General features: G+C 43.7%; 2 protein-coding genes across 2 annotated transcripts; one reads left to right on the forward strand and one right to left on the reverse strand.

The window, feature by feature from the left end:
• Positions 1–1,028: 1,028 nt before the first annotated feature.
• Positions 1,029–2,005, reverse strand: LOC128354811 (striatin-3-like). The gene is made up of 2 exons (XM_053314961.1): positions 1,542–2,005; positions 1,029–1,170 (listed from the first exon to the last, which is right to left on the reverse strand). Exons 1-2 carry the CDS (start codon positions 1,850–1,852, stop codon positions 1,029–1,031), a joined length of 453 nt encoding a protein of 150 aa, XP_053170936.1. The 5' UTR covers positions 1,853–2,005.
• Positions 2,006–2,693: 688 nt separating this feature from the next.
• Positions 2,694–6,713, forward strand: LOC128354810 (AP-4 complex subunit sigma-1-like). Its single transcript, XM_053314960.1, has 6 exons — positions 2,694–2,933; positions 3,497–3,654; positions 3,738–3,824; positions 4,973–5,041; positions 6,334–6,345; positions 6,435–6,713. Exons 2-6 carry the CDS (start codon positions 3,517–3,519, stop codon positions 6,561–6,563), a joined length of 435 nt encoding a protein of 144 aa, XP_053170935.1. The 5' UTR covers positions 2,694–2,933; positions 3,497–3,516; the 3' UTR covers positions 6,564–6,713.
• The last annotated feature ends 4,757 nt before the right edge of the window (positions 6,714–11,470 follow it).

Raw genomic sequence — 11,470 nt, forward strand, 5'->3', positions numbered from 1 at the left:
ACAAAATAATGACATTTAACAGCTGATAATATTGATTTTTCACCTGTCAACACTGTTTAAACTCACTTTAAGAGTTATTAAACCTTTATTTAACTAATTAAAAACAGTAAAAAGGTTATTTTACCACTTTTAAATAAGATAAGATAATCCTTTATTAGTCCCACGATGGGGAAATTTACATTATTACAGCAGTAATAACAGAAAGAGCGTCAATAGAAAGAATAAATAACAATAAATAATAAAAACAATAGTAAAAAATAAAGTAACATTATGTACAAGAGTAATATTGGTGCTGAATGATTATAAATCTGAGTTTGAGAGTTGTTGCACTGATTTAAAATGAATAAATAAATAAATAAATTTGATAGTTTAACTGAAATACTGATATATGAGCTACAAGCACTATACTTAAGTCCTGTAAAATCATTATTACTAAATAAATAATGTGTTAATTTGTGGGTTTTTGATTAAATGAAGTCTAGAAGGGAAATAAAGCAGTGAAATCACTTCTTTTATTTTACTGTCGCTTTCTGAGTCCTGCTGTTGTTTCTACTGTCACATCACTTCATAAGCTGTTTCTATGTTTGAATAAAAATTAATCACTTAATATCATTATTTTCTTTTTATTGTTTGCTTTGATTTATATTTTAGCAGCCATTCATTCATTCAAACATTTAAGCATTAACACTCAATGAACTTCCCCTTCCTTTGTGATAATGTTTAACATTTTAAATATGTTTCTTTTCATTTAATTAAAAGATGACAACACCTGCACACTGAGCTGAAGATTATTTTTTATTTTTTATAACAAAAAACTACTATTAGAGTCTCCAAGTTAAATAGACTTTCTACTGTCATATCACTTCATAAGCTGTTTTTAAAAAGGTTCAGTTTGATTTATTACTTTGTCATTACATTATTTTCTTTTTATTGTTTGTTTAGCAGTAATTCATTCATTCAAACGTTTAAGCATTAACACTCAAGTCAAGTGTCTGTCATGTGTGATGATGTTAAACATTAAACTGTGTTCATAAAACTAAGTCACCTCTTATATCTTGTAAAATGATTAAGTCACCAGCTCCATCATAACACCGGCCCTCTCCAGCTCTCTCCCCCGGGCTAACCCCTCTCTCTCCCCGGGTTTCCCTACCTGGAGCTCGGCCTCTCCAGCTCCCTCAGCCCGGTGTTTCGGTTTATCTGGTGACCGTGTTATCTGATGACTGTCACCAACCTGTTCTCCTAAAAGCTTTTCTTTTTACATAAATAACAATCTGTGTTTAATATCTAAGTTACATTAACCACTTATGTTAGTTAAACTGTGTTCATAAAACTAACTCACCTCTCCTAATTTATACTGTAATATGAGAAAGTCACCAGATAACACGGTCACCAGTTGAACCGTAACACCGGCCCCTCTCCAGCTCCCTCAGCCCGGGCTAAGCCTCTCTCTTCCCGGGTTAACCCCTCTCTCCACCTCCTCTCCCCGGGTTTCCCTACCTGCAGCCCGGCCCTCCCCACCTCCTCTCCCCGGCCCTCTCCACCTCCTCTCCCCGGGCTTCCCTACCTGCAGCTCGGCCCTCTCCACCTCCCAGTGGGCCCTCTCCATCTCGAAGCGGGCCCATTCGTGCTGGATGTAGTGCAGGATGCCGGGGATGGTGTACTGCTGCTGGGGCCGGGGCAGCTCCTCCGGCTGGTGGGGCACCATGACTCCTCCACCACCACCACCACCACCACCTCCTCCACCTCCTCCTCCTCCTGCACCTCCTCCTCCGCTGTTGCTGCTGCTGCTGCACGGCTGCTGCAGGGCTCCTCCTCCTGCACCTCCTCCTCCTCCTCCAGGCTGCTCATCCATATTTGTTTTTAATAACACTAGAAGTTAGATTCCCCGCTGAAGGGTTCCCGTGCCCTCCCGGAGCCCGTGTGTCAGCTCCGGTGTGAGAGGCTGCTGTGACTCGGTGTCTGTGTGTGTAGCTAACCGGCCGCCATTACTGCTGTCTCTCCCTCCCGGTCACCCCGGCCGCAATGCATGCCGGGACATCCAAACACACTGCGGGGCGTTCATGGGGCAGCAGAGAGGGTCGGAAATCATAGTCTCTTATAAATCCAATAATCTGTGTGGTTTGTTTGTTTTTTTTCCCTCCCAGGTATGTTTATTAAGTTTTCTTATTCGTGTAGATAGATAGATAGATAGATAGATAGATAGATAGATAGATAGATAGATAGATAGATAGATAGATAGATAGATAGATAGATAGATAGATAGATAGATAGATAGATAGATAGATAGAACACTTAACAATTCTCTTGACATTAAGGTGAAAATAAAAAACATTAAAGAAATGCTTAACAATGGTGCATAGCGTGTTTTAAATTATGTGCAAAGTGTTCATTGTGAATATAGAAATTAAATATCACAATATAGTAGAGGTGATTAACTGTGCTTTCACAAAATATTTACATATTCACACACATTTATTTTTGTGTATATATGTAAATAAATAAATATATATATATGTGTGTGTGTGTGTGTGTGTGTGTGTGTGTGTGTTATTATATGTATTTTTAAATAATATTTATAATTAATATGTACACATGTATTTATGCACATTTAACATTATTTTTGTTTTCGAACTCTGATTTCTCATCTTTACTGATACACCTGAACACACCACACCAAGGGCCTTACTGCGCCTGCGCTGAAACTGCTAGCGCCAGTTAGCCTTGTTAGCTTTATCAGCTGTAAACAGCCGTTAGTTTTAAACGAGCTTAATTAAACTGTTTAATGTTAACCGTTGGTGTTTAAACTGATGTGAAGCTTTAATATAATTTAATATAATTTAATATAATATGAGTTTATAGTCTGAAACGAGCTAACAGCGGCTAGCCTGTTAGCCTGCTAGCTACAGCTCAGATACAGGCTAACGGCTAACACGGTGAGTTTCCTTTAATAACCGAGAAGTGACGCAGTTTAACGGTCAGTAGAAACGCTCCGGTAAAGTTTAAATACTGACAGTAACGGGTATAATTAACAGTTACAACCGTTAATATGTAACGTGACAGTGTGCTGCCTTCAAGTGCTGCTCGGACAAACCGGAACCGTACAAATAATAAATATAAGTAATAAATATCTGATAATCTGATATTTTCTAATTTATATAATTAATAAGCTGAGATGCAGTTTGTTGAAATACTCCACAATACTGTTACTACTACTACTACTAATAATATGTTGGAAAATAACTATAAAAATAACTGTTGGTTGCATCAATTTAATTATTTAATATTTTCAACATAATCTAGAACCCACTCAACTGTGTAAATTACAAAATAACTAATATAACTACAAACTTAACTTTAATAATATAATAACTATGATATAAAACTATAGTATAATATAAACTAATCTAACATGATGACGTATTGTCTGTGTGTGATGTCACAGGCCTTTGAGCCAATCAGAGGATGATATGATGACGTAATGTGTGTGATGTCACAGGCCCGTGAGCCAGTGGGAGGATGATAAAGTTCGTGCTGATGGTGAACCGGCAGGGTCAGACTCGTTTGTCTCGTTACTACGACCCGGTGGAGCTGAGCCGCAGAGCGCCGCTGGAGGCCGACGTGGTGCGATGCTGCTTGTCCCGGAAGAAAGACCAGGTCCCTGAACTACTCACGGCATCCAGTAAGTGATGTTTACTAACGAGCTGCTGGTCCCTGAACGCCTCTCTGCTTCTTCCCAGTGTTCCTTCGTGGAGTACAAAGACTTCAGACTGGTTTACCGCCAGTACGCGGCGCTCTACATCGTGGTGGGAGTCACTGACAGCGAGGTGGGAGTCACACGCCAACACTTTCATATCTATTTATTTATATTTAATATATTTAATATCTGTTTATTCATGTTTAAACTTCCTGTCGTCCTCCCGGGTCAAATAGACCCCGTCTGTTTTGACTGTTCATTCCTTCTTCCTTCTTTCCTCCCTTCCTTCCTCCTCCCTTCCCCCTTCTATCCTCCCTCCCCTTCCTTCTTCCTCCCCTTCCTTCCCTCCTTCTTTCCTCTATCCTCCCTCCCCTTCCTTCCTTCTTTCCTCTGTCATTTCCTTCCTTCCTCCTCCCTTCCCCCTTCTATCCTCCCTCCCCTTCCTTCCTTCTTTCCTCTGTCCTCCTTTCCTTCCATCCTTCCTTCCTCCTCCTATCCTCCATCCCCTTCCTTCCTTCCTCCTCCCTTCCCCCTTCTATCCTCCCTCCCCTTCCTTCCGTCTTTCCTCTGTCCTCCTTTCCTTCCGTCTTTCCTCTGTCCTCCTTTCCTTCCTTCCTTCCTTCCTTCCTTCTTCCTCCCCTTCCTTCCTTCCCTCCGTCCTTCCTTCTTTCCTCTGTCCTCCTTTCCTTCCATCCTTCCTTCCTCCTCCTATCCTCCATCCCCTTCCTTCCTTCACTCCTCCCTTCCCCCTTCTATCCTCTCTCCCCTTCCTTCCTTCACTCCTTCCTTCCTCCTTTCCTCCTTTCCTTCCTCCTCCCTCCTTTCCCCTTCCTTCCTTCACTCCTCCCTTCCCCCTTCTATCCTCCCTCCCCTTCCTTCCTTCACTCCTTCCTTCCTCCTTTCTTTCCTTCTTCCTCCCTCCTTTCCTCCCTCCTTCCTTCCTTCCTCCCATCCTCCATCCCCTTCCTTCCCTCACTCCTTCCTTCTTCCTCCCTCCCCTTCCTTCCTTCCCTCCGTCCTTCCTTCTTTCCTCTGTCCTCCTTTCCTTCCTTCCTCCTCCTATCCTCCATCCACTTTCTTCCTTCCTCCTTTCCTTCCTTCACTCCTTCCTTTCCTCCCTCCCTTCTTCCTCCTCCATCCTTTCCTTCCTTACTTCTATCCTTCTTTCTTCCCTTCTTTCCTCCCTCCTTCTATCCTTCCCTCCTTCCTTCCTTGACTGGAGGACACCAGGAGGGTTCATATCTGAGTTTTAATGTTTAATTTGTGTGTTTTAATCAGAACGAGCTTTCCATCTACGAGCTGGTTCATAACTTCGTGGAGGTTTTAGATAAATACTTCAGCAGAGTGGTGAGTTTAACCCTTTACTGTAAATATCCCAAAATATCCTTCCTTCCTTCCTTCCTTCCTTCCTCCCTTCCTCTTTTCCTTTCTCCCTCCCTCGTTCCTTATTTCCTCCGTCCTTCCTTCCTTTCCTTCCTCCCTCTCTCCTCCCTTCCTTCCTCCTTCCTTCCTTCCATCTGTTCTTCCTCCCTCCCTCCTTCTCTCCTCCCTTCCTTCTTTCCTTCCTCCGTCCTTCCTTCCTTCCTTTCCTTCCTTCCATCTGTTCTTCCTCTGTCCTTCCTTCCTTCTTTCCTTCCTTTCCTTCCTTCCATCTGTTCTTCCTCCCTCCTTCTCTCCTTCATTCTTTCTTCCTTTCCTTCCTTCCTTCCCTCCCTCCCTTCCTTCCTCCCTTCCTCTTTTCCTTTCTCCCTCCCTCGTTCCTTATTTCCTCCGTCCTTCCTTCCTCCCTCTCTCCTCCCTTCCTTCCTCCTTCCTTCCTTCCATCTGTTCTTCCTCCCTCCCTCCTTCTCTCCTCCCTTCCTTCTTTCCTTCCTTCCTTCCTTCCTTTCCTTCCTTCCATCTGTTCTTCCTCTGTCCTTCCTTCCTTCTTTCCTTCCTTTCCTTCCTTCCTTCCTTCCTTCCTTCCATCTGTCCTTCCTCCCTTCCTTCCTCCATCCCCCTTTCTTCTTCCTTCCTTCCTTCTTCCCTTCCTCCCTCCCTCCTTCTCTCTTTCTTTCCTCCCCCCTACTTTCCTTCCTTCCTTTCAATGAGTGTCCTATAAAGGGTTAAAACATTATAACAGACATGTATTCTCCATTTCACACATAATAATATAATAGCTAGTGTATTTGTGCTACATCTTTAATATAATGAAGTGAAATGTTAAAAAAGATGGAAAATAATTTGTTTTAGCAGTAAAATAATAAAATAAAACTAAGAATAAATAGAAAAATATCAAATCAAGTAAAAAAAACAATCATTTGAAGATTAAATGTTCAGATTAAGACTTTAAAAAATGTCAAAATGATGAAATGTGGATTAATGTTTCTGAAATCCGACGTCCTCGAACGTCTCATCAGAAAATATTCATATTTAAAGTTTCAATAATTCATCAATTATCAGAACATTTGGTGATTAATCAGCTTTTTAAAGTTTTTTAAGATTAAAACTGAAACTTTTCCTTCATGATGCGTTCGAGGTCTCCGTGTAAAATCAGTTTTTCCTTCATGATGCGTTCGAGGTCTCCGTGTAAAATCAGTTTTTCCTTCATGATGCGTTCGAGGTCTCCAAGTAAAATCAGTTTTTTTTTCTCTCCACAGAGCGAACTGGACGTATCCTTTCAGACACAGCTGTTTCCTGTTTACTTCCTGTCTGTTTCCTGTCTATTTCCTGTTTACTTCCTGATCCCCCCCCTCCTCAGATCATGTTCAACCTGGACCGGGTCCACGTGATCCTGGACGAGATGATCCAGAACGGGATCGTCGTGGAAACGAACCGAAGCCGCATCCTGGCGCCGCTCACCGCTCTCGACAAGATGGCCGACGGCTGAGACGAGTCATCAATTAACCAATCAGACGACGGCGTGAAGATCAAAGAGAAACTGATCAATTAATTAAAAATCTGAATGTTTAAATTTAAACTCGTTGAAACTTTAAATCATAAAAAGTCACAAACTGATGATTAATCACTTCCTGCTGCTGACAGCCAATCAGATCCATGTATTGATTGTAAATATTAAAGTTTAAATAAAGTAGTTTTTTTTTAACTTGTGTCTCCTTTCTTTCTTTCCTTCTTCATTTCCTCCCATCTTTCCATCCCTATTCCTTCCTTATTGCTTCCTCCCTTCCTTCTTTCTTTCCTCTGTCCTTTCTTCCTTCTTTCCTTTCCCTCCTTTCCTTCCTTATTGCTTCCTCCTTCTTCGTTCCTCTCTCCTTTCTTCTTTCCTCTGTCATCCTTTCCTACCTTCCTTTCTTCATTTTTTCCTTTCCTTCCTTCCTCCCTTTCTCTCTCCTTTCCTCCCTTTCTTATTCCTTCCTTATTGCTTCCTCCCTTTCTTTCCTCTGTCCTTCTTTCCTCCCTTCCTTCCTTCCTTCCATCTGTACTTCCTCATCCCCCTTTCTTCCCTCCTTCCTCTGTCCTTCCTTCCTTCTTTCCTCCCTCCTCCCTCTGTCCTTCTTTCCTCCCTCCTCTCTCTTTCCTCTGTCCTTCTTTCCTCCCTCCTCTTTCTTTCCTCTGTCCTTCTTTCCTCCCTTCCTTCCTTCTTTCCTCCCTCCTCTTTCTTTCCTACCTTCCTTCTTTCCTTTCCTTCCTCCCTCCCTTCTTTCCTTCCTTGACTCAAGCACAACAGGAGGGTTAATATGAATAAAAGATTAATCTGATCATTGTTTTCTTGATGAATCGATTCGGCTTCTTTAGAAAATGTTAGAAACTGATTTTAAAAAGTGGATCAAAATGTAAGAAACCAGAAAATATTCATGTTTGACTGAAAATTAATTATTAAAATAGTAACTTTAAAACTAATAACTGATCAATTTAATCTAGTTTTTAAATTCAGCTTCATTGATATAAAAGTTATTTTCTTCCTCACAGCATTAATTTGACTTTTTATTATAATTGTTTAAGTGAATTGACCCTTTAAGCTGTCTCTTCTGCCCCCTGCTGGTCAAACACACACACACAGTCAGTCTCACTCACACAGTCTCACACACACACACACACACACACAGTCAGTCTCACACACACACACAGTCAGTCTCACTCACACAGTCTCACACACACACACACACACACACAGTCAGTCTCACACACACACTAAAACCCCTAAAGCGAGGGCTGAAATGTCCTCACTTCCAAAACCCCAAAAGTCCCCATAAACATAGAAATACAAGTACAAACACACACACACTCTCTCTCTCTCACACACACACACACACTCAGTCTCTCTCACACACACACACTCAGTCTCTCTCTCACACACACACACTCAGTCTCTCTCTCACACACACACACACACACACACACACACACACACTCAGTCTCTCTCTCACACACACACACACTCAGTCTCTCACACACACACACACACACACACAGTCTCTCTCACACACACACTCAGTCTCTCTCTCTCTCACACACACACACACACACAGTCTCTCTCTCTCACACACACACACACAGTCTCTCTCTCTCACACACACACACACACACAGTCAGTCTCGCACACACACTCGGTCTCTCTCTCTCTCTCTCACACACACACACAGTCTCTCTCTCTCACACACACACACACACACAGTCAGTCTCGCACACACACACAGTCTCTCTCTCTCACACACACACACACACACAGTCAGTCTCGCACACACACTCAGTCTCTCTCTCTCTCACACACACACACACACACACACACAGTCTCTCTCTCTCTCTCACACACACACTCAGTCAGTCTCTCTCTCTCTCACACACACACTCAGTCTCTCTCACACACACACTCAGTCTCTCTCTCTCTCTCTCACACACACTCAGTCTCTCTCTCTCTCACACACACACACACTCAGTCTCTCTCTCTCTCACACACACTCAGTCTCTCTCTCTCTCACACACACACACACTCAGTCTCTCTCTCTCACACACACACTCAGTCTCTCTCTCTCTCACACACACTCAGTCTCTCTCTCTCTCACACACACACACACTCAGTCTCTCTCTCTCACACACATACACACACAGTCTCTCTCTCTCACACACACACACAGTCTCTCTCTCTCACACACACACACACTCAGTCTCTCTCTCACACACACAGTCTCTCTCTCTCTCACACACACACACACACTCAGTCTCTCTCTCACACACACAGTCTCTCTCTCTCTCACACACACACACACACACAGTCTCTCTCACACACACACAGTCTCTCTCTCTCTCACACACACACACACACAGTCTCTCTCTCTCACACACACACACACTCAGTCTCTCTCTCACACACACAGTCTCTCTCTCTCTCACACACACACACACACTCAGTCTCTCTCACACACTCACACACACAGTCAGTCAGTCTCACACACACACAGTCTCTCTCACAGTCTCTCACACACACACAGTCTGTCTCACACACACACTCAGTCTCACTCACACACACTCAGTCTCTCTCTCTCACACTCACACACACACAGACAGACACACACAGTCACACACAGTCTCTCTCACACACACACACACCACAGGACTCAGTGTGTTGTTGTTTTTTTTTAACTTCATACTTTGCAAACATTTTAATGATTATTTTTTTGGAGCATACACATTTTGAAAATATCTGTTTACCTCAAACTGCAACTTGAGTTAAATAAATGTTTATAATATACAAAGAAAATACACGGAGGGAGAGCAGAGCTGCTTCTTCTTCTTCTTTACTTTCCTCTTTTTTTTCTTTTTTCTTCTGTTTGTTTCTCTCTTCAGATGCGCCGCCGCCTCGCTCCTCGCCCACAGCCAGTGTTTGTTTTTGTTTTTTTTAGTTTTGTCTCTATAGCTTCATCGTAAAAGAAAACACCAAAAAAAAAAAAAAAAAGAAATGAAATGAAATGAAAAAAAAAAAAAAAAAAAAGCACTCTGACCTTTTTTTTTTGATCAGGTCAGAAACAACCCGAAAAAAAAAACAAAAAACAAAAAAACACGTCTCACACACACGAAAAAAAGCAATAAAAGAAAATAAAAAGAGGAGGAGGGAGGGAGGGAAGAGGGAGGAGGGAGGAGAAAGGAGGAGGAGGAGGAGGAGGAGGAGGAGAAGCATGATTGTGTGCTGGAGGAGGAGGAAGAGGAGGAGAAAACAGAAGCAGATGTGAAGAAGAAGAAGAGGAGGAGGAGGAGGAGGAGGAGGAGGAAGGTCTCACACACACACACACACACACACACACACACACACACACACAGCAGCGTCTGACAGTAAACAGGAAAGCAGCAGCAGCAGCCATGTAAAGGGGGAGAGAGGGGGGGGGGGGAGAGGGGAGTGTGTGTGAGGAAGATGATGCTGCTGATGATGAAGATGATAAAGGAGAAAAAAAGGGGGGCAAAGGGAGAGAGGGGGGGGGGGGTTAGCTTTTCTTAAACTTTTTTTTATTTCTGCAACATAAATCCTCCTCTTCCTCCTCTTCCTCCTCTTCCTCCTCCAGCAGCCGCTCAGTCGGTCCGTCAGTCGGCTGGTTGCTGATTGGCCTTTCCTGTCAATCACGCTGCTGCTGCTGTTGCTGCAGCGGCGGCGGCGACGGTAGCCGTGGTTACGGAGCATGCTCAGTGTCAGTTAAGGTGGAAGCCTTTCTCCATGGTGGCGGCCAGCAGACGCTCCCTCATGATGTCCTCTGAGGAATATTCAGGGAGCTTCAGGTAGTGGACGCAGGTGTTAACGGAGGGGTAGGAGGAGTCTGTGGCATCAACCTGAGGAGGGGGGGGGGGGCGGGTTGGAGAGGGGGGGGGGCAGCCAATCAGAGGAGCAGAAACCATCATTAACACTGTGATGCAATGTCTAAATTAGAGAAGTCAAACTCATTTTCATTCAAGGTCTGATGTGGGCCGGATCATTAAAAAGATGGAGGGAAGGAGGGAAGGAAGGAAGGAAGGAAGGATGGAAGGAAGGAAGGAAGGAAGGAAGGAAATAAGAAGGGAAGGAAGAAAAGACAGGCAAAAAGGAGGGAAGAAAGGTAGGAAGGACAGATGGAAGGAAGGGAGGAAGGACAGATGGAAGGAAGGGAGGAAGGACAGAAGGAATAAAGGGAGGAAAGGGAGGAAGGACAGAAGGAAGAAAGGGAAGAAAGGTAGGAAGGACAGAAGGAAGAAAGGACAGAAGGAAGAAAGGTAGGAAGGACAGAAGAAAGAAAGGGAGGAAGGACAGAAGGAAGAAAGGTAGGAAGGACAGAAGAAAGAAAGGGAGGAAGGACAGAAGGAAGAAAGGGAGGAAGGACAGAAGAAAGAAAGGGAGGAAGGACAGAAGGAAGAAAGGGAGGAAGGACAGAAGGAAGAAAGGGAGGAAGGACACATGGAATAAAGGGAGGAAGGACAGATGGAACAAAGGGAAGAAGGACAGATGGAAGGAAAGAAGGAAGGAAGAAAGGGAGGACAGACAGAAGGAAGAAAGGACAGAAGGAAGAAAGGGAGGAAGGACAGATGGAAGAAAGGGAGGAAGGACAGAAGGAAGAAAGGGAGGAAGGACAGAAGGAAGAAAAGGGAGGAAGGACAGAAGGAAGAAAGGGAGGAAGGACAGAAGGAAGAAAGGGAGGAAGGACAGAAGGAAGAAAGGGAGGACGGACAGAAGGAAGAAAGGGAGGACGGACAGAAGGAAGAAAGGGAGGAAAGGGAGGAAGGACAGAAGGAAGGAAAAGAAGACAGGAAGGAAAGTGGGCCGGATTGAAGCCCCTCGGTGGGCCGGTTCTGGCCCACGGGCCTCATGTTTGACCCCTC

The sequence above is a fragment of the Scomber japonicus genome, unplaced genomic scaffold (genome assembly GCF_027409825.1).
Source record: "Scomber japonicus isolate fScoJap1 unplaced genomic scaffold, fScoJap1.pri scaffold_627, whole genome shotgun sequence".
Classification (NCBI taxonomy): domain Eukaryota; kingdom Metazoa; phylum Chordata; class Actinopteri; order Scombriformes; family Scombridae; genus Scomber; species Scomber japonicus.

What these genes read in the sequence shown, in the direction of transcription:
- LOC128354811 (XM_053314961.1), bottom strand. Translation starts at nt 1,852, where the DNA reads ATGGATGAGCAGCCTGGAGGAGGAGGAGGAGGTGCAGGAGGAGGAGCC. An exon ending in GGGAAGCCCGGGGAGAGGAG is followed by an intron (nt 1,171 to 1,541) that starts GTGGAGAGGGCC and finishes GGGCTGAGGGAG; the next exon opens with CTGGAGAGGCCGAGCTCCAG.
- LOC128354810 (XM_053314960.1), top strand. Translation starts at nt 3,517, where the DNA reads ATGATAAAGTTCGTGCTGATGGTGAACCGGCAGGGTCAGACTCGTTTG. An exon ending in TGTCCCGGAAGAAAGACCAG is followed by an intron (nt 3,655 to 3,737) that starts GTCCCTGAACTA and finishes GCTTCTTCCCAG; the next exon opens with TGTTCCTTCGTGGAGTACAA. An exon ending in TGGGAGTCACTGACAGCGAG is followed by an intron (nt 3,825 to 4,972) that starts GTGGGAGTCACA and finishes TGTTTTAATCAG; the next exon opens with AACGAGCTTTCCATCTACGA.